Source organism: Paramisgurnus dabryanus, chromosome 13 (assembly GCF_030506205.2).
Source record: "Paramisgurnus dabryanus chromosome 13, PD_genome_1.1, whole genome shotgun sequence".
In the NCBI taxonomy this organism is placed as follows: domain Eukaryota; kingdom Metazoa; phylum Chordata; class Actinopteri; order Cypriniformes; family Cobitidae; genus Paramisgurnus; species Paramisgurnus dabryanus.
In genome coordinates, this window is record NC_133349.1 from 19,384,225 (window position 1) to 19,409,752 (window position 25,528).

At 37.2% G+C, this 25,528-nt stretch overlaps 1 protein-coding gene across 5 annotated transcripts; it reads left to right on the forward strand.

Annotated features, from left to right (window-relative positions):
* The first annotated feature begins 5,765 nt into the window (after nt 1–5,765).
* LOC141279977 (uncharacterized) lies at nt 5,766–25,503 on the forward strand. Of its 5 annotated transcripts, none has more exons than XM_073811614.1 (9): nt 5,766–5,839; nt 19,103–19,241; nt 20,920–21,042; nt 21,120–21,147; nt 21,258–21,299; nt 21,577–21,609; nt 23,624–23,674; nt 24,023–24,098; nt 24,209–25,503. In XM_073811614.1, the coding sequence occupies exons 2-9, from the start codon at nt 19,200–19,202 to the stop codon at nt 24,249–24,251; spliced, it is 438 nt and encodes a 145-aa protein (XP_073667715.1). In that variant the 5' UTR covers nt 5,766–5,839; nt 19,103–19,199; the 3' UTR covers nt 24,252–25,503. The 5 variants fall into 5 exon arrangements, with proteins under 5 accessions (XP_073667715.1, XP_073667713.1, XP_073667714.1 ...); XM_073811612.1 differs by having other exon boundaries at nt 5,772–5,839; nt 19,103–19,212; XM_073811613.1 differs by lacking the exon at nt 5,766–5,839 and adding an exon at nt 7,503–7,657 and having other exon boundaries at nt 19,103–19,212.
* Nucleotides 25,504–25,528: the final 25 nt, after the last annotated feature.

Consider the following 25,528-nt stretch of genomic DNA (forward strand, 5'->3'; position numbering starts at 1 on the left):
ATATAGTTCTGTTTGCACAACTGAACTGATGTTACTTGAAGCACTTTGTTTCATTATGAACTATCTTTTTTTTTGTTATTTGTATTGTAGGTCCAGGGAAGACTGCCATGCTCTTGTAAGCTTCATTAATTGATTGACTCTTTAAATCTGTTAATAATCTCCAGTCTATAACAGTGCTTTAGATGCAGATTGTATATTAGAGAACCCAGCACAATACCTAAATTGTTGATTGTACAGAAGTAAACAAAAAGTAGAATGTCCTCTTATATGTCAAACGTATAAGGGAATTTTGATATCTCAATTAATGACCCCTTTGATAGTAATTATTGATTTGTTTTGTATTCATCAGTAGATTTAGTACAGGGATATCAAGCTACACGTAAACCTGTATCGGGGAATGTGACGCCTGCCGAACACATGGACTATGGTGATGAAAGATATCAATAACTTATCTTTTTTGTTACTATATTCATATAACTTAAGTTTTTCTCTGGAATATATTTTTATCTAAATCAATAGATTTATATCTGTATTGTTTCTTTTTTTGTTTTTCTCTTTAGATGTTCCTATCTGGTTGATCGCTGTTTCATTGACTGCAGGGGCTTTACTTCTGTCTGCAATTATCATCTTTCTTGCTTGCATATCAAACAAAAAAACGTGAGTTAATCTAATAAAGTTGCAGAAAATTAGACAAGTGCAATGTTTGTAGGTACTTTTACATTGCATAGTACCCCACGGGTTGGGTCAGTTTACTTTTGGGGGCTTTTCTACTAGGTACAGTATGTAGTACGTAAAAAACCCTCCACAGACTGAGAATTAGGAACACCATACCAGTGTTTTCCTTGCAGTTTGTGCATGGCATTTTTACAACTTAGCGAAGCGCTTCAACTAACGCCATTTGTGTTTTTACAGAAACTGTGTGAGACAGAGGAATAGTGATAAACGCGATGTGCAAACACTTATTTGTGGTGATCAATTTAGATTTTTGGCGGACTGACAAATAAATGAATGCATGGGAAACACTTAATTCCTATAATGCTTGCTCCCACTTTTTGTAAGATGTCACACCAGTAGCCGGCGCAAATATAACGACATGCCTACACTCTTAAAATTATGTGTTAAAATTACACATCTTGTGTCTAGTTAAGGACAACACATCTAATGTGTTGTCCTTAAAGGAACACACCCACATTTTGGGAATTTAGCTTATTCACCGTATCCCCCAGCGTTAGATAAGTCCATACATGCCTTTCTCATCTCCGTGAGTGCTGTAACTCTGTCTGACGCAGCCCCCGCTTTAGCACAAAGACTGAGAGTGAATGGCTCCAGCTAGCAAACTGCTCCCAATAAGTGACAAAATAACGAAAACATTTTCCTATTTATATATTGTGATTTGTATAGTCACACCGTGTACAAATAACAAATCATATGAGACACAGCCATCTTTTAACAGTATACATACTGGGAACTATATTCTCAGAAGGCGAAGCACTGCTACTTGGGCTGTGTGAGTGATTTGCACAACTCTGACCGAACTCTCTGCTACTCACCAGGAGGCTTCTCGGTTTCTGCGAGCAAATCACAAAATCAAAACGAAATGACACATAATGTGTTAAAATTAGGGGATGACCGATACAGGCTGCCGATTTTCTTGAGCCGATATTTGGAGCCGATACTGCTTTTGCTCACTCAGTTAACATCATAAAAATGACACAATGATGATGCCAAATGTTACAAGTCTCAATTTAAAAAGTAACATTTACTGAACTAAAAAAAAACGATATTTAACAAATAGTAAAAACAGGTGAGGTGCTATGGAACCATGAACTGCACTCTCCACAATGATGAGGAACTATCAACAAAGGATATTGATTTCTAGCACTTTACTACTACAAATAAATATAGGGGTGGTTTCCCGGACAGGAATTATCTTAAACTAGGACTAGAGCTTAGTTTAATTAGGAAATATAACTAGTTTTAACAAACATGCCTTACTAAAAACATTACTTGTTTCCATTTTGAGCCAAATAACAGGGCACTGATGTATTTTAACTAAGATATGTTAAAAAGAGATGTTATTAGTTTGGACAATTCTTACATTTATTTTAGTCTAGGACTAGTCTAATCCCTGTCCAGGAAACCACCCCATAGAGATGAGAAATAAAAACCCACTTTGTTCAGCTATAATCAGCTGTTCTGTCGAGCTTTCGATGTTGTCATGGAAAAGTTAGTTGTTTTTTGCCACATGACCTGCAATCGCTTGCGGCTTCAAGCACTCTGTAACTAATGGCGGAAAAAAGCCACATATCGGCCGATACACATAAAACTTGCAAATATCGACCCGTTATATCGGTCGGCCGATATATCAGTCTATCTCTAGTTAAAATAACACATCGTGTTAAATAGTTTAACACAAAAAATGTGTTAAAATTAACACATCCTTTCTTAGAGTGTATAATCCCCTCCCATTCTGAAGTGGTACTTAGCTAAATGGAAAAGCTAACCAAGCCAAAGTAAGGTGAGCTGACATGACCTGACGCGTGGGGTACTATGATATTTGTACTAATGGAAATGAGCCTGTTTGATCCTGGTATGGAACAATTTGTTTTCTGTACTACATATGTGATTTATATAATGGTATGTATCAGTGCAAGATAGGTAGCAATTTTTTTGAAAGTCTTCCATTGATGATTTGACTTTTTAAATGTCCTTTTTTTACGACAGGTTTTGAAGTTCCACCTGGTCATTTTATTTCCAGCCATTTATTCCTGCTACTGATGCCAGTTTTATAGCTTGAATGGCTTTGTATGTTTGTCCTGTAATTCAGATGTGATGCTTTACACCAGCTAGAACGTATTAATGAACGCAAGATTTATGAAGCTTGCTACATATTTTACTAAATGCTGCTAGTTCAGTGCAGTTTGGTTAGCACTTGTTATGAGGTGGGAGCTACATGGTCCATATAAAAATATTTTGATATGTTTTATATATATTTATATATATATATATATATGCAATAATATATTTATAATATTATTTATTTATTTATATTTATACATATTCATGTATAAAGAAATCTATATTTGTATACCTGCATAATGATGTATTTATATCACTGTGTAGTTAATAGGTGGATTGCATGGCATTTGGTGAACAAACATTTCTTTAGAATATAGATACAGTTTACATGCGGTATATTTCTTACACTTGCTGAAACTTAACTGCTTCAGTGTAAATACATAAGGACCAAGTATTGTCTAAGACAAGTAACTGTACAACCAGAAAGTATTTTAAATTGCTGCTGTGGAAGCAAATGCAATGAAATGCTGTGCCAGTGCGTACACACCCAGGGGGGTTTCCCAGACAGGACTTATCCTACTCCTAGACTAAAGTGCATATTTGAGCTGCCTTAATTTAAAAACACCCTGTACTGACAAATCTTAACATATATCAGTGCCATTGTTTTGTCTTAAGATGCACACGTGTATTGTTTTTTCGTAAGGTTTGTTTGTAAAAACTACCTAAATTAAAGACTTAGTCCCAATATAAGGCCTAGTGCTGAGGAAACCGCCCCCAAATGCATTACTTATGAGTCAAATTCAAGTTAGCATATACCACTGCTTTAAAACAGACCTAAAATATTAACACTGATCTTAGACTGTGTTGTGTTGTAGTAAGCAAAATGAGATGAAATGGTTCTCACTGTGTGCCATGTGAAATGATGAAAAATTAATGTTTCAGTAGTCTATTTTGAATATTATACACATTTATACAAATAGCTATATAAAAATAAATTAATAATATAATACTGTTTATGATTATATAAAATACAAACTATGTGTAATAGTAGTATATGATGTTAATACCAAAAACCAGTTTGCTCTGCTGGTTGAAAAGGGCTGGTTTTATAGGCATTTTCTGCAAATCGCAAACATGACTATACTTTATAATGATTTCTGCCTTCTTTTATTTGACCTTTTTATTTTATTTGTATATTCTGTTTTGACTAGGTGTTATCTTACTGGATACATTTCTGCAATAAAAAGCCTTAAATCATCTAACTGTTGAATGCATTTTTTTATACATCTACAATTGTATTAAATTATTCAGAACCCATGGTCAGGTGGACATATCAAACTATTATTTTGAGTGTTTAGATCATTTTGAATATTCAAATATAACCAAACAATCAACACAGGATTATTGTATTACATTTTAAATAAAATTGTGATAATTCCAATACAGTCTCCTGAAGATGCGTATAAATAGCACGAAGTGTAAAACTCGTGTAATACATACGCCAAATTACACTTTGGCGTGCATACGCCAGTCCTTCCCATTCACTTAAACGGTGCATCTTTTTTGTCGTTTTATTTATTGGTTTCTCAATTTTTTTCTGTTTTTAAACCATTTTCGCTTGGGTTTAGGGTTAGATTTTAGATTTGCTTAATGAGGTTATTTAATATACCTACAGGTTTCTCCATGTTTTTGTCCATATTTAAAGGAACAGTATGTAAGAAATGTATATCAATTAATCATAAAATGGCCCTGATATGTCACTAGACATTAATAAATCATTTTCATTTCAAATACTTATATCACTGACAACAGTGGTCTGGACAGGATATTGTCATTTAAAAAGTGGAGTTGCAGCCCTCAACTGATGTTTATGTTGTCATTTGTGTATTGGCCACTAGTTGGGTGATTGCAGTACCAGTTTTAGCCACAAGTTTTGTTATTGCAATACCAGTTTTGGCCACAATCCTACATACTGTTCCTTTAAAGGCGGAGTCCATGATGTTTGAAAGCCAGTGTTGATATTTGAAATCGCCTAAACAAACACGCCCCTACCCCAATAGAATCTGGACCTTCTGTTGATAGACCCGCCCCACACATACGCAACCCGGCATTTGATTTGATTTGATTGGCTATAAGTGTGTTTTGGTAGTCGGCCCGTCTCCTTTTCCAAACCGTTTTTCAAACATCGTGGACTCCGCCTTTAAGCCGTCGCTTGGAGTTGGGGTTAGAGTTGGGGTTTGGGTTAGGATGTCATTTTTATATAACAAAAAGTTGTTCTAACCCTAAACCCAAGCGAAAATGTTAAAAAATAGCAAACAAAAAATTGAGAAACCAATAAATAAAACGACAAAAAAATATGCACCGTTTAAGTGAATGGGAAGGACTGGCGTATCAGCGTATCATATGCACGCAAAAGTGGAAATTGGCGTATGTATTGCACGAGTTTTACACGTGCTTTTTATACGCATCTTCAGGAGACTGGCTAATTTTTGTACTCCAGTGTAAGAAACATGAGACTGTAACTGACATCAGAGCTGGCTGATGAATCACCTCTAACTCGAGCCAGATATACAAGCACCATTATTCATTTTAAAGTGACCTGGCATCTGCAATTTATTGTAATGTTCCATTCTTAAATGCCTTCAATTTGTTTTGCCTTCAATCCCGCTCTCAAAGACTGTGTCAATAAACACAGCTTCTCCCTCCCTCATACAGCAGGCTTCAAGACACTCAATTCCTGGCATAATGCCCATGGTCTATTTATAGCCTACTGCATGACTCCTCATTTGACTTATATAATTACATTACTTGCCAGTCATCACACTAGAACTACATTTAAAAGGTGTTCGCAAAACAACAAAGGCTTAGTTTGCATAATTTAAATATTTTAATATTAATTTAATATTATCAACACGCTTAAGGGAAACCACGTGATCGTTTCCCCGCATTGGCAAGCAGCATTTCTCCAAACACAAGGAAGTTGCAATGACAACTAAAAGGGGGTTTAATCTTTTTGCAGACAGTTATTTTCAATTCATCGGTAAGTTTTTTTCAATTTTAAATAATTCTATGCATTTTCTTTTGAATGGTGATAAAACATCACAATGTCCATGACATCATCCGTTGCTGTGCAATCGTTTTACAGTCGTTTTTAAAATTATGATGTGTGTAGCTAGCTTCACGTTAAATGCTAAAGGGAAATCACGGTCGACTCGTTTAGTTGTGTTATAGATTTCCTATGTGTTATACACCAAAGGTTGCCAGGCATATATCCTATAGCGTTTAGCAATATTAACGACTATTTTAGATAAACACGCGGCGAGTAAACAGGTTGTTCAAGCAGAGCGAAGGTCAAGGGTTCTAACCCAGTAGCAGCATCTGCCAAATGCTTAAACGGAAGCACACAGTGACAACACAGACACGTGAACTCAAATATGCTGGTCTGGCATATCTAACAAATGGCAAAAAATACCAACCAGCACCAAGAAATTCCAACAAACTCATTCATTCTAAATTAGAATATCGGTGTTTGTTGAATCAGTGTTAATTACTTTAAATAGGCATTCCATTTACATTTAGGGGCGTAGCAGGTGTCCGGCTCCTTAAAAGTGGGGGACAACACAAGGACATGCATGTGTAATAAAGCAAAATAAAGGAAACTGTGACATCAGACCCAACAAATTCTTCATACAGTGGTCTTCCAGTAAAATTATTCAGACTGACCTAACCATGTTTTGTTCAGAATTTGTTCAGCAAATAAACTGATATGTGAGAGAAACGTTAAAGGTCTGTGAATACATTTTGGTTTGACTATATATAAACAAGGACTATATAAAAACAATTATGGTAACACTTTACAATAAGGTTCATTAGTTAACATTAGTTAATGTATTAACTAACATGAACAAACCATGAGCAATACATTTGTTACAGTATTTATTAATCTTTGTTATAGTTAATAGAAATAAAGTTTTTAATTGTTTGTTCATGTTAGTTCACAGTGCATTAACTAACGTTAACAAGATTTTAATATAGTATTAGTAATTGTTGAAATTAATATTAAACAAAGATTAATAAATGCTGTATAATTAATTGCAGTTTATTATTAATGTTTATTATTAATGTTAACTAATGAACCTTATTGTAAAGTGTTACCAAAACTATATATATATATATATATATATATATATATATATATATATATATATATATATATAATCGAGTCCTGAAGTCATTCGATTAGAATTAGAAATTAGGATTTAATTTAATTAAGCTTTAGAGATCCTGCAGTTTCCTGCTATTGCTTAAGTGGAAGGGAAGTTTACCCTAAATACTTGACACTTCAGCTTATACATACTGTTCTTAATACGGCATACAGATTTCCTGTATTTCCTGATTGTATTCTAATAAAGAGACTGAGAAATATGATCACTATACAATTGCAAAAACAACATATGTTTTGGTAGCATGCTGGCCTAAGACTTTTGCACAGTACTGTACATAAAGCAAATGGTAAGTAATAGAACACTAATAAAAAATATACCAAATTATGACCAATTGTCCAAATCATTATAATATAACAAGCATACAAATAAACAGTGCTTTTTATGTTTTTCAGCTTGGCCTGTAAACGTAATTACATTTAAAATAATACTGCATGTTACTGTATAGTTTAAATTAAGTATAGATAAAACCTTTTTGCAGATATAAAAGTTAATCAGTCAAGACGAATTATTTTTTATTTGGCCATTGTTTGATTAAAATTTAAAACATACCTACAGCATATTTTCACTTTGAGAGGAAGTGCACGGATCGGCTACTCTGCTTACATTCAACTGTGTTTACGAGGATAATGACGGTATTTCAGTTTTGCATAAATATGTGCTTTAAGCGCAAGATAACATGAACTTAGCGTTTGTGTGCTGTTTGAAGCATTTAAGGTGCGAGTTTCAAGGAACGAGTGGGGGTAAAAACGCAACATTTTCAAACAGCATGTAATGTAAATCTGTTTTGTGTGATGACGCAGCATTAAACTGATCGGGCGGTTAGGATCGGGCAGGTGACAGTTCTGCGTTCGCTGTCCCTGTTTTACTCTTTTGAAGCTCAAACAGACGAGTATAAGATTAACATTATCATTAATAATGTCAAAATGTTGTTTTTTTCCATTAGATGGCTATAAGGCTATATAGGCCTAGTAGACTATCTTGTTAAAGTAAGTTGTAGGCCTGTCACGACAGCTTATTTTCGTAAGTCGGATAATTGTGACAGAAATCATGACAATAATCGATGTTATTGACATTTAAGACACTGATCATATAATGACAATAAAATAGCATAATAATGCAAGGAATCGCTTTCTAAAAACACACTTTTTAATTTTTAAGAATATTAAGACATAAATTGAAATATAAAAAATCTAAATAATGAAAAAATAAATATTATAAAATAGTACCAGTCATTGGCTGAGCTGTAAATCCCGACTTTAAAGCATTTATTTCTTTAATATAGACGAGTGATCACAGCATGCGCCATTACGCGCAGTCACGTTTATAATAGCTAAGTGTAGAACACCTCAAATCTAAACACTGGATGTTATGCTTATGTTTCAGATAACTTTTTATTTGTATTGCCCCTTTCGTTACCTCTATTTTTGAACAAAGTCGACATGCCGGCTTGACAAATTTCATCTCCTCACTTCTTCACGAGTTGCAGGTTGTAGTGTAATAGTTGCTTGTGGGAGTTCTCGGGGCTTAAAATTAAATATAACTTTATGAATATATAAATAAAACCCTCGGACACGGACGAGTTCTTCTTTACCGCCTGTTTATTTTTCTTTCTTTTTCTCCTTCCGGCTTCCCCTCCTCATAATAAAAGTCCTCACAACAACATCCACTTTAACACAAGTATATACTGCTAAATTAACATTGAGATATTCAAATATAACATCAGAATTAACATTCAGATATTCAAACATAACATCAGCATTAATCTTTTAATATAATGTGCTATACTTTGAACTTTTTCACTTTAACTCTTATACTTTTAACTCTTACACTACTTCCCCCTTATGAAAAGAAACGTCCTCGTTTCCTCATATACAAAACAGGAAAAAAAAAAAAAAAAATATATATATATATATATATATATACATTTGTACCAAAATATGCTTTCTGTACGTTTGCATTTCAAAAACAAACACTTAGTGGTACAGGAAAAACAATGCGAGAAAACAGTTCAGAATGCGAACATGAATCTTTAACATAATACAAATAAAACTTTGAATGTTTCATTTTTTTTTTTTTTAACACATTTGGCTGACTCCACTCTTTCAGCTTTACATAACCAATCCCATACTCAAGAATTTTAATTGTAAATGAACAAGAATATGTGAAGATGGATATTAAAACATTACACATCCCTATACCGTAATGGAAGACGCACAGAACGTCCTGACCTTGTTCTCATACCATTAGCTGGCTGTTCTGTAGGAAGTTCTACAGGGGATTCAGTTCTAGAACGCTCAGAAATTTCAACCTGAGCCTGAACAGGAGGTAATGTACCATCCTGCCTTTGAATCTGTTGAGTTGGCCTTGCAGAGTCATGAAAAACATAAGGTCTGGAGCCTGAAAGTGCGGTAAGTGGAGGGCGTCCCATATGAGGAGATGTCATAACTGGACGTGGATCAGGTGACCACACAGAGCGATAAGGTTTCAACCGATTATAGTGAATAACTTTAGGCTTTGACTTTGAATCAAGCAGATCTTTCACTTTATATGTCACTCCAATGTCACCGGTCGGTGAGTCTAACCTGCTCAAGACTTTGTATGGACCAGTCCATTTCGGAGAAAGTTTGTGTCTGGACATAGCTGGAAGATCAACCCATACGAGATCCTGTGGTTGATAAGCCACATGTCGGAGATGACGGTCGTAGTAATGCTTTTGCTGAGCTCCAGCTGTCTGGATGTTATCTGCAACAGTGGTAAAAGCAGAGCGTAGTCGTCCCAGCATAGAATGTGCGTATTCAATCGGGGTTCCGGTTGTAGCACTGGAAGTTGCTGAAGGTACACCAAGAAGAAAGTCAGCAGGTAGGCGAGCTTCTCTGCCATGTGCTAAGAAGAAAGGTGTATGTTTGGTTGAGGAATGCACACTAGTATTGTAGGCAAATTCTACCTGTTTTAAGTGGTCATCCCATTCCCCACCTTTGGTATACAGGTATTTTGCAAGCTGATCTTTTATGGACCTATTGGCACGTTCTACCATACCGTCTGACATGGCATGATATGGAGATGTCCGTGTTTTACGAATCCCAAGCAGGGAACACAGTTCTTTCACCATGTCAGAGTCAAACTGTCGGCCTTGGTCAGTGTGCAAACTCTGGGGCACACCATGTTGGCTCACATAGTCTTCAAACAAACACTTGGCGACAGTCGTTGCACGTTGATCAGTAACTGCATAGAGATTTAGGTATTTGGTGAAGTAATCCATTACTACAAGAGCATACCGATTTCCTTTCTGTGTAATGGGCAACTCCGTTAGATCAGCAGCAATTTTTTCAAAAGGCATGCTTGTGACTATGTTTTGCATTGGGGCCTGCTGGTGAGGCGTTTGAGGTCTCCTTGATTCACAAGCTTGACATTGGGCACACCATTGTGTAATGTCCCTAGACATGTGGGGCCAGTAGCATCTCACAAGAGCACGTTGCAATGTCTTTTGTGCACTGAAGTGTCCTGAAAGTGAATGACCATGCAAAGTCTCAAACACACTACGCTGGAGTGCAGTTGGAACTACAACCTGCAGAATCTGTTCACCTGGAGGAGGCCTGATCTTTCGACAAATGACATGTTCTACAAAGGTAAGCCTTGCGAACTCTTTCCAGAAGTGTCTTAATCCATTAGCAGCACTTTTGAGGGTTGCATATGGGGGTCTTTTCTGTGTTAACATCCATTCAGCGACAATGCTCAAAACAGGGTCGGCTTTCTGAGCCTGTAGCATATCGTCATTATCCATGCCCAGGCGTGTAACGCTGGCAAAGGCAGAAAACGCAGAGTTTGAAGGCTCAAATCCAGGACGCGCACCAGAAGAAATAGGCACTGCAGAACTAGGATGTGATTCAGCTACTTCAGTCTGCGTTGATGAAGAGACAAAATGGACAGGTTTGATCTCCAAGTCACTGGAAATTTTGCTTTCCCTATCAGGTCGACGAGACATGGCATCAGCATTGGCGTGTTTGTGACCATGTCTGTGCTCAATGGTCCAGTCATAGAGGTCGATCTCCAGAGCCCACCTTGCTCTGCGTCCCGTTGGATCACCATCCAAAACCATTCTTCTCAGACCGAGCAAGGGCTTGTGGTCAGTAATGATTCGAAAAGAATGACCCATGAGATACTGACGGAAGTGACGAATGGCCCAAACAATAGCCCACAGCTCCCTGTCATATGTTGACCATCGTCTCTCAGCAGATGTCAAGATGTGACTTCCATAAGCGATGACACTTTCTTTGTCGTCCACATTCATCTGGGACAGAACACATCCGATAGCTGTGTTTGAAGCGTCAGTGAAAAGCAAAAACTCCTTTGAAAAGTCTGGGTAGGAAAGAATTGGAGCATTGGTAAGTGCATGTCGCAATGAATTGAAAGCTTCCTGTTCTAACTCAGTCCAAACAAACAACTTCGCTTTCTGAGTCAGAGCATGCAGTGGCTGCGACATTTGAGCAAAGCAGTGAATGAAACGCCTGTAATATGAACACAGGCCTAAGAAAGCTCGAACTTCTGTAGGATTCCCAGGAGTAGGCCATTCCTTAACCTTCTGAATGTTTTTGACATCAGGCTGAAGACCAGCAGAAGACACAATATGGCCCAGAAATGTCACTTGCTGTTGAGCAAAAGAGCATTTAGCTGGTTTCAGTTTCAAGTTGGCTGCTTTCAAACGTTGGAAAACCTCCCTCAAGTGTTGAATGTGCTCTGAAAAATTCTTGCTGTAGACAATAATATCGTCTAAATACACAAGACATGTTTTCCAGGACAGACCCTGCAACACTAGCTGCATCAAATGTTGAAAGGTGGGCGGAGCATTGACAAGGCCCATTGGCATCACTGTAAACTGGTATAAAGAACGGCCAGTAGTGAAAGCTGTTTTTGGTTTGTCTGCCTCATTAAGCTGCACTTGCCAATATCCGGATGAAAGATCCATGGTACTGAATATAGAGGAACCCCTAAGTGCATCCAAGGTGTCATCTGTTCTTGGTAAAGGATGGGCATCCTTAATGGTGACAGAATTAAGGCCCCTATAATCTACGCAAAAGCGCCAGGTGCCATCTTTTTTCCGCACCATAACGACAGGTGCAGCCCAAGGGCTATGGCTGCCTTCCACAATACCTTTTGCCAACAGGTCATCCACCTGTGACTGAATCACCTCTTGCATCTGAGGAGAAGTACGATAGGCACGTTTTTTGATGGGAGTTGCATTGTCGGTATTGATTTTGTGTTTGACAATATTCGTACAACCAAAATCCGTAGGGTTCTTACTAAACAGATCACAATACTCATGCAACAGTGAGCGTAGTTCGTTCGCCTGAGGGTCAGAAAGAGTCCCACTTTGAATCTCAAATGGAAGAGGTGCCTGTGTAGAAGGGGTGGATACATTACATACAGAATCTGAGTGCTGAATGACATCCTCTTGGTTTATTGGAGTGAATTCCCCAATCTGCATACCTGGTTGCAGTACAAAAGGGCTATTTGTTGGATTCATGACTCTCACTACAGTTTGACCATTTTCAGCTACTGTAAGAGTGCGTGCAACTGCAATACCATCCAACTTAAATGGATATGGCTCAAGCAACCCACTGTAACCGTCTGCCAGACCTGCATTAACAGAAAACGGGACAAGCTGAGCTGTACAGTGCATCTCACACTGGGGAGGGATGGTAGTAGTCACAGTAATTTGAGCTGTGCAATGTGCAGGGGCAAGCTGAAATGTGCTTAACAATTGTAAAGTCTGATCATAAAGGCAACATAACCCCTTACCAACATTCAAAATAACCTCATGCTTCTGGAGAAAATCCCAACCAAGTATAATACCCTGACTCACATTTCTGATGACCTGCATGTCATGCTGTAACGTCAGTGCACCTAATCTCATGTTAACAGTCACAGTTCCCAAAGTATCTAGATTTTGACCAGTTACAGACTTTGATAAAATAAAATTACCCTTTAATGGTCTTTTGCACAATGTAGGAATTGCCATACGGGTAGTTTCATTAATGAATGAAATACTAGAACCAGTGTCTATCATGATATGCATGTCAGTACCTTCAACAATGCCATTGATGTGTGCTGTATAAATGTCCTTCATGGTTGTAGCAGGACAGTGTTCAGTCTCTGGATGGCTGGTTTCTGTAGTTGTCATTCGTACGATGTCGCGTGGGGCTGGTAGTGAAACAGCTGATGTGTGCCCCACCTCATCAGCTAGTGGAAGTTTCCCTGATGATGACTGTGATGGCCTGGGTAGGTATCATGTGGACCACTCTGACGATCCAGGCTTGGATGCTGAGGTCTGTAATGATGGCCTTTGTACTCCTCAAAGGTGACACGTTTGGGCTGAGGGCTTGGACTCCGTCGTTGAAAGGACGAGCGGTTGTAAGACGTGGTATCATTCCGTTGTCCCCGTCTGTCATCCTCGTAGTAGTCAGGGCAGGCTGCAGTGGAGTATTTTGGAGAATAATAATCCTTGAACCTCTCCCTACGGTGAGGCGAAAAATCCACTCTGACATTATGCTGGTATGTGTCGTCACGTCGTCTGCCAAAGTCTCTGCGACGGCTGGGAGATCCTCTGTAGCTGTCAGGTGAAGGAGAACGAGCATCTGAACGTCTGGTTGATGAATGTCCATACTGTGAACTCCATGCATACCTTGTTGGACTGTGGCGATGAGGTGATGGGGTTTGACGAGATTGATTGCGTTCATCATGCAGCTGTAGTTTCAATGCTGAAACATCCTTACTTAAGTCTTTAACTGTGTTAGTTAGATCAACAACCGCTTGCTTCAGAAAAAGAGTGTCAGTGTCAGAAATAACATTCACTGTCTGTGCTGCCGAATTGCCTCTTACCGCAGATGGAATCGGCTGCACCAATCTGGCGGCCTGGCGCGCCCGTTCAGCTTGAGTAGCGACTTGGAAGGCCTCTTTGAACGTTTTTACGCCCCATTCGTGGCATTTAATCTGGAGTTCTTGATCTAAACCAGCCAGAAATCTCGACAGTTTCATGTATTCAGAAGCATTCTGCTCAAAATCTGGAAAGGCTTCTTTGACCAGTCTACATATGTCTGCTGCGTACACTTCCATTGGTTCATTAGGCAATTTGTGACGTGAATTTGGAAACGTTTGAAAAGACGCAATTACATCCTTCTGACCAAAAGCATCTTGTAAATGCTTTTTCGCTGCAGCAAAAGAGTGCTGAATTTCAGGTGAAAAATTGTCCCAAACAATGAAAAGTTCAGGTGGCAATCTAGTAGGCAACTCTGCTGCTAACACTGCATCCAAATCAACACCGCTATCTTTATAGCGAGCCTCTTGAATGACCTCGTAACGACGGGCCCACAGCTGAAAAGACTCAGAGCCATCGTTGCGAAATGGCGGAGGTAAAGGAATGTCCTTTGGGGTTTGTGCACGGCGCGTCCGCGCACTGTTCTCCCGCGGTGCTTGTGCTTCCTCGTCCGACATCACTGAAGTTTATGCACGGCACATCGGCGTTCACAGCGTCTCGCTGAAATCACAGTAATGAACAGACTGCGTTCGACCGAGGTATAACATTAGGCGGAAAAAAAAAGAAGAAAAAAACTCGAATATCCGACGACAACCACCGCTGCCACCAGTGTAATAGTTGCTTGTGGGAGTTCTCGGGGCTTAAAATTAAATATAACTTTATGAATATATAAATAAAACCCTCGGACACGGACGAGTTCTTCTTTACCGCCTGTTTATTTTTCTTTCTTTTTCTCCTTCCGGCTTCCCCTCCTCATAATAAAAGTCCTCACAACAACATCCACTTTAACACAAGTATATACTGCTAAATTAACATTGAGATATTCAAATATAACATCAGAATTAACATTCAGATATTCAAACATAACATCAGCATTAATCTTTTAATATAATGTGCTATACTTTGAACTTTTTCACTTTAACTCTTATACTTTTAACTCTTACACTAGCTTAGAAACCAATTCTAATCGGATTTATTGTTTTAAATTGTGTATTCATCAGAAAAACACGAAATTACAGCTCGAGTAAAGCTTTCTCTTTGCCTGTCAATGTCCGTGCTCGTGTGTGTGAGCAGCGCGCACGCGACCGGCCTAACAACATCAATGGTTTTCTGTGTCAAGACTCTCTCAGGAAAAATTACACACATTGCAAACTGTCCATTTAATTCCTGGCCTCCCACCCAATCTTGCTGTTACAGTGGAACATCTGAGTCTCTTCGCCACAGGACAAAAAGTTGCGACTAGCACATTGATTTTCCCTCTCTCTCTCTCTCTCTCTCTCTCTCTCTCTCTCTCTCTCTCTCTCTCTCTCTGTGTGTGTGTGTGTGTGTGTGTGTGTGTGTGTGTGTGTGTGTGTGTGTGTGTGTGTGTGTGTGTGTGTGTGTGTGTGTGTGTGTGTGTGTGTGTGTGTGTGTGTGTGTGTAACTGTATTAGTGTGAAAGGCAGCATTAAACACTGTGGTTTATTACTTGACCGTTATTCATCTTTAGGATGCAGTTTTCAGCTGAGTTTCAGTTTGATGAATTCACAACGGGGAATAAATACTGCTTTGTCACTGGACTCTTTGCTTTGTCTAGCATCTTGTACCTGCTGTATATCCAATTGGCTTCCCTTGTGCATGCACTGTCTTTAAGTTTAAGAAACAGAGCTTTGGTACCTTTTTTCTTAGAGTATTTAAATAAATAGTGACAAGAGAGTCATTTCATTGATGTGTTTTTATTTTATTTTGAAGCAGATTCCACAGAAAACACACACCACAGCAAAAACCTAAAATGGGACCTTAAAAATACTGCCAAGATGCCAAACACTTTATACTGTTGGAGTACATTACTGCAATTTGAAAAAAAAATCACATCAGGTCACACATCTGCACAACACAAAACACAAACAACAAACTACAATACCAGCTGTCAATTAACTCATGCACTGACAAACATCAGCAAAACCATGGATAACAACCATCCACAAAAATAAACACAAGGAAGATCTAGAAAGAAGTATTTTTTCAGCATTTTGCTTGAACAACAATGCTGGCCAAAAAGTAGGTGTAGTCTACGTGATACGCAGGTATACGCCGTATACCCACTAGAAATGGTCAAGGATTTCCGTATACCCACTAAAAATAGCGCGAGGATGCGTAACAGCATGGTTTTGTGACATATTTTTAAACTTTTAGTCATAATATAGATGTGAAGCACTGATCATTAGCATGCTACACTTGCCACTTTAGCGGGTTGAAATACATATTAGGCTATATACTTCCTGCCGAACTGCGCGATCCGATCGGCGTATGAATTTCTATGAAATCAAATTACTATAGTGACGCGAAAGTGACTGGGGAGCAGACTGGTGTGACGCCACAGGGAAGTGACAGCAAAGCACCGCGAGAGCGACTCCAGTTATCACATGGAGAAATCTGCTTTGAATCGCTCTCGCGGTACTTTGACATCACCAAGAGGTCTGCTTAGCGCCAAATGAAGTCGAACCTGCAGTGTAGCTGCTCACGCGACACTGAGAAGTGAACGAGTGAAGCAGTGCTGCAACATAAAATCCATAGAGCTTACAACGCACATGTGAGTACAACATTTAAATCATCAGTCCAGTTTATTACTTTGTCTGGAGGTAAGGCTCCAAATGCAATAAAATAAGCCCGTGATAATATCCTGATGGTTTTTAGCTGCCTTCAGTTCCTCTGCATGTTTGCTTGTGCTTCACAGTGTTAAACTTTCCTTCTCTGTGTTCATTTATATATTTGCGTTCAAGATCATCTTGACAAGATGTATATGATCTTAAACTTCTGTGAGGAAATTCATGTCTGCGTTGATGTTCAGTTTAGACTTGCAAATTTTAGGCTAAAGGATGGTCTTGTAATAATAATAAAGTATAAGCCTATTTTCATTTTTAGACAATGCTTATATTATATGCAAAAAAATAAGCTTTAATATCAATGACTATGCAAATTATAGTTAATTCATGGTCATCTTAAATGTGTATTAATTAAAAACATATAGTTGTCAGATAATATCTATTGAAAGAGTGAATATTTTTTTCTCCTTCAATGCATGTGTTTGCCACGGATTGAAGATTGTTAAACAGTTTATTTAATTTTAACAGTTAAGTAACTTTTGTTCCTGAGTTAGATGTTGATTAACACTAAACCAGTCTAAAATCAGTCCAGTTTCCCCAGCTGTAAACCCATTGGCTCTAAAGTCTTTTTTTTCTTATAATAAACTGACATGTTGAGAACACATTCAGTTTATGTGTTTATGAGTACACTTTCAGAATGCTCTTAGTTACATGAATATCTTTACTGTATGCATCTGTGAGTGTGGTGGTGCTTATGAGGTGTCACGCTAGGACGAGTGAGCATAAGGGTGAGAGGGAAAAATCACAGTATACTCACTACAAAAATCTAGACTACACCACTGAGTGCGCCCTAATAGGAACTGCGCAGTTTGCGTGTGAAATCAGCCGCATGCCAACAAACACACGAGAACAAGCAACAATAACGATTCATACATCAGCAGAAGTGTGCGCAGAGCATAAACTATATTGCAGAATGACTGCATACTTTTTTCTGTCGGTTACACTCTGTTACATTTTCTGTCATTTCTTTATAAATATTATATTGTCATATATCTTTCGACATTTGAAGAATTCTATCAGATTGTAATATATAGTTCTCTCTCTCTCTCTCTCTCTCTCTCTCTCTCTCTCTCTCTCTCTCTCTCTCTCTCTCTCTCTCTCCGGACTAGACGAAACCATGCAGTGAATGGGGGGGGGGGTAATTTTGCCGGAAATGCAGAAACAAGCCATAACTTTTTGGTACAAATTTGGTAGATACATTTATAATTTCTATTACATTCTTAGTACTGTTACTAAAAAAATATATCTCTGGTGCCCCCAAAAGTGCGTTGGCCCTTAAAATCGTTCTATCCCCCCACCCCCTTAGTGGCGCCTCTGGAATAGGCGGAGCAGCGAGGGTACAACTAGACTGTCAATGAGCTGCTGCAAGTATAAGCTACATTTTACTTGAGCTATCGCTAAGCAATGAGTTTTCTGAGAGTTCTCGTAATTTTTTGTTCATATTTTTCTCGTTCCGAAGGAAATTGGTTGAAAGGTAAGATTTTTTTACCTGATTATCACTGAGCCTTGTTAGTTTAAGCATTTTATATCGCATTATAATGGTATTATTAATGAAAGCGCATTTGCTTCATTCAAACCGGACATTTTCATAGATTTGATTATACACTTTAAATGAGATAACCGCTTGTCTTTTTTGGAGATTACGAAAGTGTAAATTCGTAATAAATGTAACCCTCGTTGGCAAGATCTGTTGTGTTGTGTATTCAGTGCCGGATTATCAAGGAGACGCGCTGCCAGGGATTTAAAATTAAACATTGCAGAGATGAGAGACAAAGAGAGCGTGAGAACTTTTAGCCTACATTAACACCAACAACATTATAGATGAGAATAAAATGTTTCAGACATCAGTGCCCAGTTAAGGAAAACCGGATAAAAGATGAGAAACGTAAAGGATACAAGTATGTAGATTGCCCTGCCACTCATCTCATTACAGTATGCTATATCTGGATATAATTGTATATGTATGTATCTTACCCCTAGAATTAGTAAAGGGGGTTGTATGATTCTTTGGTTCATAACTTTCTATTCTAAAAGTTTCATCAATTGTGCATAATGAAATGTGCAGCCAATGCATAGACTTAAGTCTATTTAGTATTTTTCGGTAATGCAGTTATTTTGGGAAAAATGTGAATAATTGCATTGCAGGCTGATTTAAGGTGTGCCCTAAATTTTCTGCTGGCACTCCTAAAATTTTCAGTCAGGGGCTACAGTGCTCCTAATAAAAAAAAGTTAGCCTGGAGCCCTGAATGACTAGAGTTCAATATATATATATGTATATATATTTTTTTGGGAGGGGTCATTTGAAATTTGTTCACCCTGTGGCCCTTCACTGTGTTAATACGGGGCTGGTTGTATTGTGTGGTCGGAAATTTGTGAATAAGGTTCTGAATTGTCTCTCGGTAGATGATGCGTGTGTGGAAATGCGGAGAGGAAACCAGTACGACTTTGACCTTCCAGACGCTGTGGCTGTAAATGTGCAAGACGAGAGATGTGATGCAGAATGGACTGTTGGTGTAATTATCAGAAAAAGCCTATTACTACAGTTAACTCTATTTTAATATTATGTGTTTTATAATATTATTGTGGCAATTTAACCTAAACAATCGTATTTTGCATTTTAATGTATTCGAATTGTTCATAGATAAACATAGAATAATATTAAAACATTTCTATTATTGCTATGCATTTTAGGACAAAAATATGATGTTTTTCTTACAGTGCATGGTAGTTATAAGTGTAGCTATTGACTGTAGCTATTTACCCTATTATACATGCCAATGCTATCTTGTGCCAATTCGTAGATATTTTACAAGGTGGCCTTTTATATGACCACACTCTTGCGTTTTTGTATGCAGACATCACGTGCCGGGAATCTCACACATATTGATAGCGGCTCCCTGATGCCGCAAATGGTGTAAAATATACCGGAAATCAATCAAATCAAAAGTTCTCAGCCTTAAGAAACTGACAGTGAGCGACAAAACGAAGCAAGAAAATATTATTGTAAATTAAACAAAACATTACACCTGCTAAACAAGGATCAAGATGAATAGGCTAATGAGTTTTTAGATGTCATTAGGTGTGTTCGGTTAAATAGCAACTGACTAGCTAAGGACTATACTACTGTAGTCATAACATAGGCTACCATAACATAATATAATAATGTTTAAATATATTATATTGTTTTTTTGTGTGTTGTTGTTTGAGGGGCGTTGGGTCGGTAAGCTAACCCCCTGAATGAGTTGGGTGGGAATGCAGTGTGGGATATCTGCAGTATGTTATTTTCAGCTGATCTCACGGGAATTCGTACGCATTTTATAGTTGACTAAATCAAATGAATTTGTACATCAATCTTTGATTATAAAAATGTCAATATTGAAACCCCACCCTTAACCCCAACGTCACAAGGACGAAATCGCACAAAAATGTAGGCTACGAGATGGCCTTATTTTTTATGAAGAATTTTTGGCAAAGTATAATAGGCCTATTCACATACAGTCAATGGAATATGCTGTTTTTTTGGCGCGGTTTCTGGTGGAATTTGTATTGTTTTAACAATCAAAATTAACTTATTACCAGCCCCAACCTATCACCCAATCACTTCCTTGTTGGTAAAATATATGTGTTTTCTCATTGTAATATAGATCAATTAGAGCTCTTTTTCAGTAGAGTATTCTTTCAAAATGTTAATGCATGCTGGATTGAAGTTGGATTGGAGAGAGTCGGGCTTGTGCTTCTGCACAATCGCTATCTTTTAACAAAAATATTTATAAAGATTCAATACCCTATAGACTGATAAACACTTTATTAATTCCGTTAATTTTAAATTTTAATTTCTTAAATTACATTATAAATGTAAAAGTTTCAGGGAAGAAGCCATGTTTTATTTTAAAATGAAGCGAAACATTAAAGTCTAGCTATAGGCTTTTGCTCTTAAAGAAACCAAAAGCTAAAACACTCTACGAGCTCGCAGTATTCCTTTAATGTTGTCTATACTTCCCCCAGCATATTTGTATTTTGATTGTTGTTTTGATTCTGTGTTACATGAAAAACGTGTGGTCTTACGAATTAATACGACAATAAATAACCTACGAATTGCCATGTGATTTGCGTTTTTCCGTGTTAGAAATTTGACTCTGATGCTTGTTAATTGTTCAGTTTGTTGACAGTCAAAAAAGGAAGGAAATGTTTGAAAGTTTAATTTTGCAATTCTCCCATAGGAACACACAGCAATTCTGGATGGAAAATCGATAAACTTTATTCTGCCCTTCAAAAACGTAACTACTTTCGGAATCAGCGTGAATTATTGCCCAGGTTTAGTCAAATATCACGTCAGCTGTCCTGTGAGTTCAATAATGATAATTCTACATATTTACAGGTCTTAATTCCAAGCAAAGTATTTACACATTTTTTTTCCTAGGCATACACCAAGCGACTGGAATGTTCCTGTGAGTAGTTTCACTATTTGCTTCCTATTAACAAAGGCTTTTAAACAATAACAATACATAAAGATAACTGTGGCAATACTGTTTTAACGTCTATGGTTTTAACACTACAGGCACAAAGAGCACCGCTTCTAGCACACCTCTGCCATCTGCTGGTAGGCCATATCTTATTTTCAAAGTTTTTCCTTGCAACTATAATCACATCTTTTGGATGAACTGTCCAGCTGCTCGTGCATTTGCAGTATAAATTTAGCCTATAATCTATAATTGGGGGCACATTCATGCAGATGTAATAACAACATTAAAAGTTTGATCAAGCAAAATCAGGCATATTCTAAAAAGATATTATTTTAAAATATTTTCTTTCTGTTAACAAATGCTTATTAAACAGGAACAATACATAAATATAACTGTTCTGTTTTAATGCTGCAGGCACAGCCAGCACACTTAGCACATCATCTGCAGGTCAGTACTGTCTCATTTGGGGGATTTAAGGTTTGTACTTTAAGGTTAAGTATGTCACCAACACTTGTGAAAATAACTGAGTAGATGTTTCCTTCACAACAAAAATCAATAAACTAAAGCCATCTAAAATGAAAATAAACAAAGCAAAATGAAGCATATCATACAAACCCAATGTTACCCACCAGATTCCACTTTTTCTTATGGTTGCAGCCCAGATTATTAACACAGGAGATATTAAAGCCAAAAGAAAAACTGTAGTAGTATCCATATTAGTAATCCTGTCATTGGTTTAGATGGTTAAAAACTCATGTAATGCAAGTAAAATAATGCAAGTTCTCTCTAGATCAACTGAAGGTTAACAAATGTTCCAGTTCCTGTTGGTCAGGTTTAAAAGAGCAACTTCCTTAGACTTTGTTTCCTTCTCAAAATTTTGTATGACACAACATCACATTATCAGTTATGGTGGAGGACCAAACCCATTTGCAGACAGCTCTAAACCAAAGACTTTATTAAATAACAGAAAATACCCTAGAGTGCGCAAATAAAGGCAATACGAACAGAATAATCAACATGACATGGCAAAAGACATTGGACACACAACGGCATCAAAACACATACAACGATCCAGCAAAAGACAGCAGACACAATGGCATTAAATAGGGAAGAACTAAACTAGGGAACTCCACACATACTTACTGAATAGACTTTGCTCTAACTTTTGGATCAGCTGCTGAACTGCTCGTGTATGTGGATTACTCTTTAATTTACCATATGCCATCTAATAAAGCAGTGGGTATACCCTGCACTACACCACTGGATTCACTAATCCATAATAAGAGGTGAATTTATGCAGATGTAATAAAAACATTAAAAGTTTGACACGTATATTCTGATAAAAAATTATTACGTTATATATGTATTCCCAGAGGCTGTAATCGGTCACTCACCTGGCTCATTGGGTAAGTTAGCCCCTCTGTTTTGGGGAACCCTTGGTAGCCCGGGGGCCCAAAGAAGTTGCCGACCATTCCATAACGACAAAGTCCACCTCTAAGTCAGGATCCAAAATAAATAAATGTAATGACCAAGTTTAGTCTCACAGGCAGTAAAGCAATCTCAGAAAGCAAACAAAACCAATTCACAATCCAAAGCCAAATTCAGATGGCAATTGTTTCTTATGAGGATGTCTGTAAAATGTGCATGCCCCTTTGCGACACAACTCATGCATTCGGATGGAGATATGCGCTGCTCATGTGGTCAATTACGTGGTCATTTACATTTAGCACTCGTTGCTGCTAAAAGGCATTTCTTTCGTGGTTTTATTCTCTTTATTTATATAAGCACCCACTCTCTTTAGTGGAGCGATTATGAAACTTTGTTCCAATATACTTTTTCATCCTTTACTGTAAAAATTCCCGTCCGAATGACCTGTTTTTTGACCAAGGTCATGTGATAATTTAGGCTAATTGCCGTCTGAATCCACTTCTGAGTTTATAAAAGGGAATAAATGCAAAAGTCATTCTGCCCATCCTTTTAGGGCCACCGAATAGCACCATATGGTCATGCGTGTTGCGTTTATTCTGCATCACTGAAGGGTCTTCCTTTGCCTGGATTTTAAAAACTGACACCTTCACTGAAATAATGAAAAGTACAAAGTTTCATCATTGCTCCACTACAGCAAATGGGAGCAGAATGGATATAAATAAAGAGAGAGAAAAAGATCACAAAAACATAAAACATTTCTATCATCATAGCAGCAAAAAGTGCTAAATATTATTATACCAATTTTATACCATAATCCATATAAACCAATACGGGTCATGTGAATGATAATGTGCAGCACTACATGAGCAGCGAATTTCAAGTGTTTAGAAATATAAACTCCCACACATCCACCACAATTTTATCACTTATATATATATATATATATATATATAAGTTTTATTTTAATGATTTTTGACCAGACAGACTAGTAGTCTAAAAGATATGTAACTGAAATAATTATTTGTATTTACAGATGAACCTGGATATCCTGAATTCATCACCACCGATTTAAAGAGAAATCACTGTAAGTATAATGTTTGTAAAACTTGCACACAGCAAAATCACTAGTGTTAAATGTACACTGCTGGTGTTTATATGAGTACCATTAGACCTGGTGATACCCTATACACCAGCAGTATACATTTAACACTGGTCATTTTGCTGTGTGTGTTACACCTATTTACAATACTTCTGAATTCCTATAATGCGCTTAGGCATTATAATAGGCAGTTATATACATTGCTTACTGTACAGTTATATACAGTGTTAAATGTAAACTGTTGGTGTATATTGTGGTACTGCAGTGTACATTTAGCACTGTTTATGTGTTTTATTTAAATCTTCACGTTTTGATTAAAAATATCCTCTACAGATGTTGCTTATGGGGTTACTGTTCTGTTTTGCTGCATATGGCTTATTCTGACCTTCATCATCCTCAGGAAAAAAAGGTATTTAGCACATGTAGCATTAATGCGATATGCACAAAAAAACTGAAATTTTTGTTATTTAATTATATTTATTTACAGGATAATATCTTTCTTTTTTGTATCCCTGATAGAGAGTCTGCTGCTGAACAAAACCAACCAGATTCATCTGTATAATCTCCCTATAAAGATCTAAAGCATCTGTGTTTAAGCAGGAATGAAACTCATTATCATATGACGTGGAGTCTTAAATAGTAATGTAATATTTGTAACATATTTATTATGTAATAACACATTATTATACAATAATATAAATATATGTGACCCTGTCTGTGAAATCCAGGCTAAACTCTCATAATCTAATTATGAGTATCAAGGAGCAGGATTTAAAGCAGGTTTAGATTTACATGATTCTTTGATAGCAGGGTCACATAATAACTCACACTATTATATTATATTATATTATATTATATTATATTATATTGCAATCATCCAACATTGTCATTCTTTTGGAAAGCTGGGTGAGCATACTCTTTTAGAAATGTTAGACATTCTATTTAAATATTAAACCATATTATTATTATTATTATTATTATTATAGAGTACTATTAAAGTAATATTAAAACATATTATTATTATTATTATTATTATTATTATTATTATAGAGTACTATTAAAGTAATATTAAAACATATCATTATCATATGTGAATTTTATTCAAAATATATTATATTTGTATTATGTTTATGATAACTACCATAATGGTAGTTTATGTTTAATGAACCTAATGGCCATAATCATGATTGTGTTTATAATAGCTAACTACTTTTGAATTTCCCCCCACTATCTAAACTTTACGATTGTGACGTGCCTCTTCTGTACTATGAATTTAACACCATGTTTCGTCACAAGAGGTCACTCTTTCTTTAGTTTTAAAAGTTGTTTGCAGCTGTTTCATGTAGGCCCATAGGCTATCTGTTGTTACACTTTGCTTTGTCATTTATGTACTGCACTTTAAAGGCCCATTCACACTGGTCAGACAACTACCAACTCCAACAGACACCAACAAATACCAACAGACACCCACATTCTAAAGTGTCATTGACTTTGATCCAACAACTGCCAACAGGGGAGTCAGTCTGACCAGTGTGAACTGGCCTTAAAGCAATTACTCTGTTTTTTAATAGTTTCTTCTCTATTCTATTCTATGAAAAATCCAACTAAGACCAGCATGATATGGTAGCTGGTTTTAGCCGGTTTAAGGTGGCAGTAGCTGGTTTAAGCTGTTCCTCCCAGCCTGGCAAAGTGACCAAAACACAGCTAGAGCAGCTTGCTACACCAGCAATACTAACTAAAACCAAGCTGGAAGACCACCAGCTTATGCTGGTCTTAGCTGGATTTTTAATAAGGGATTTCTATTCTATATTTAACTTTTTCCAAATGTAAATGTGTCAA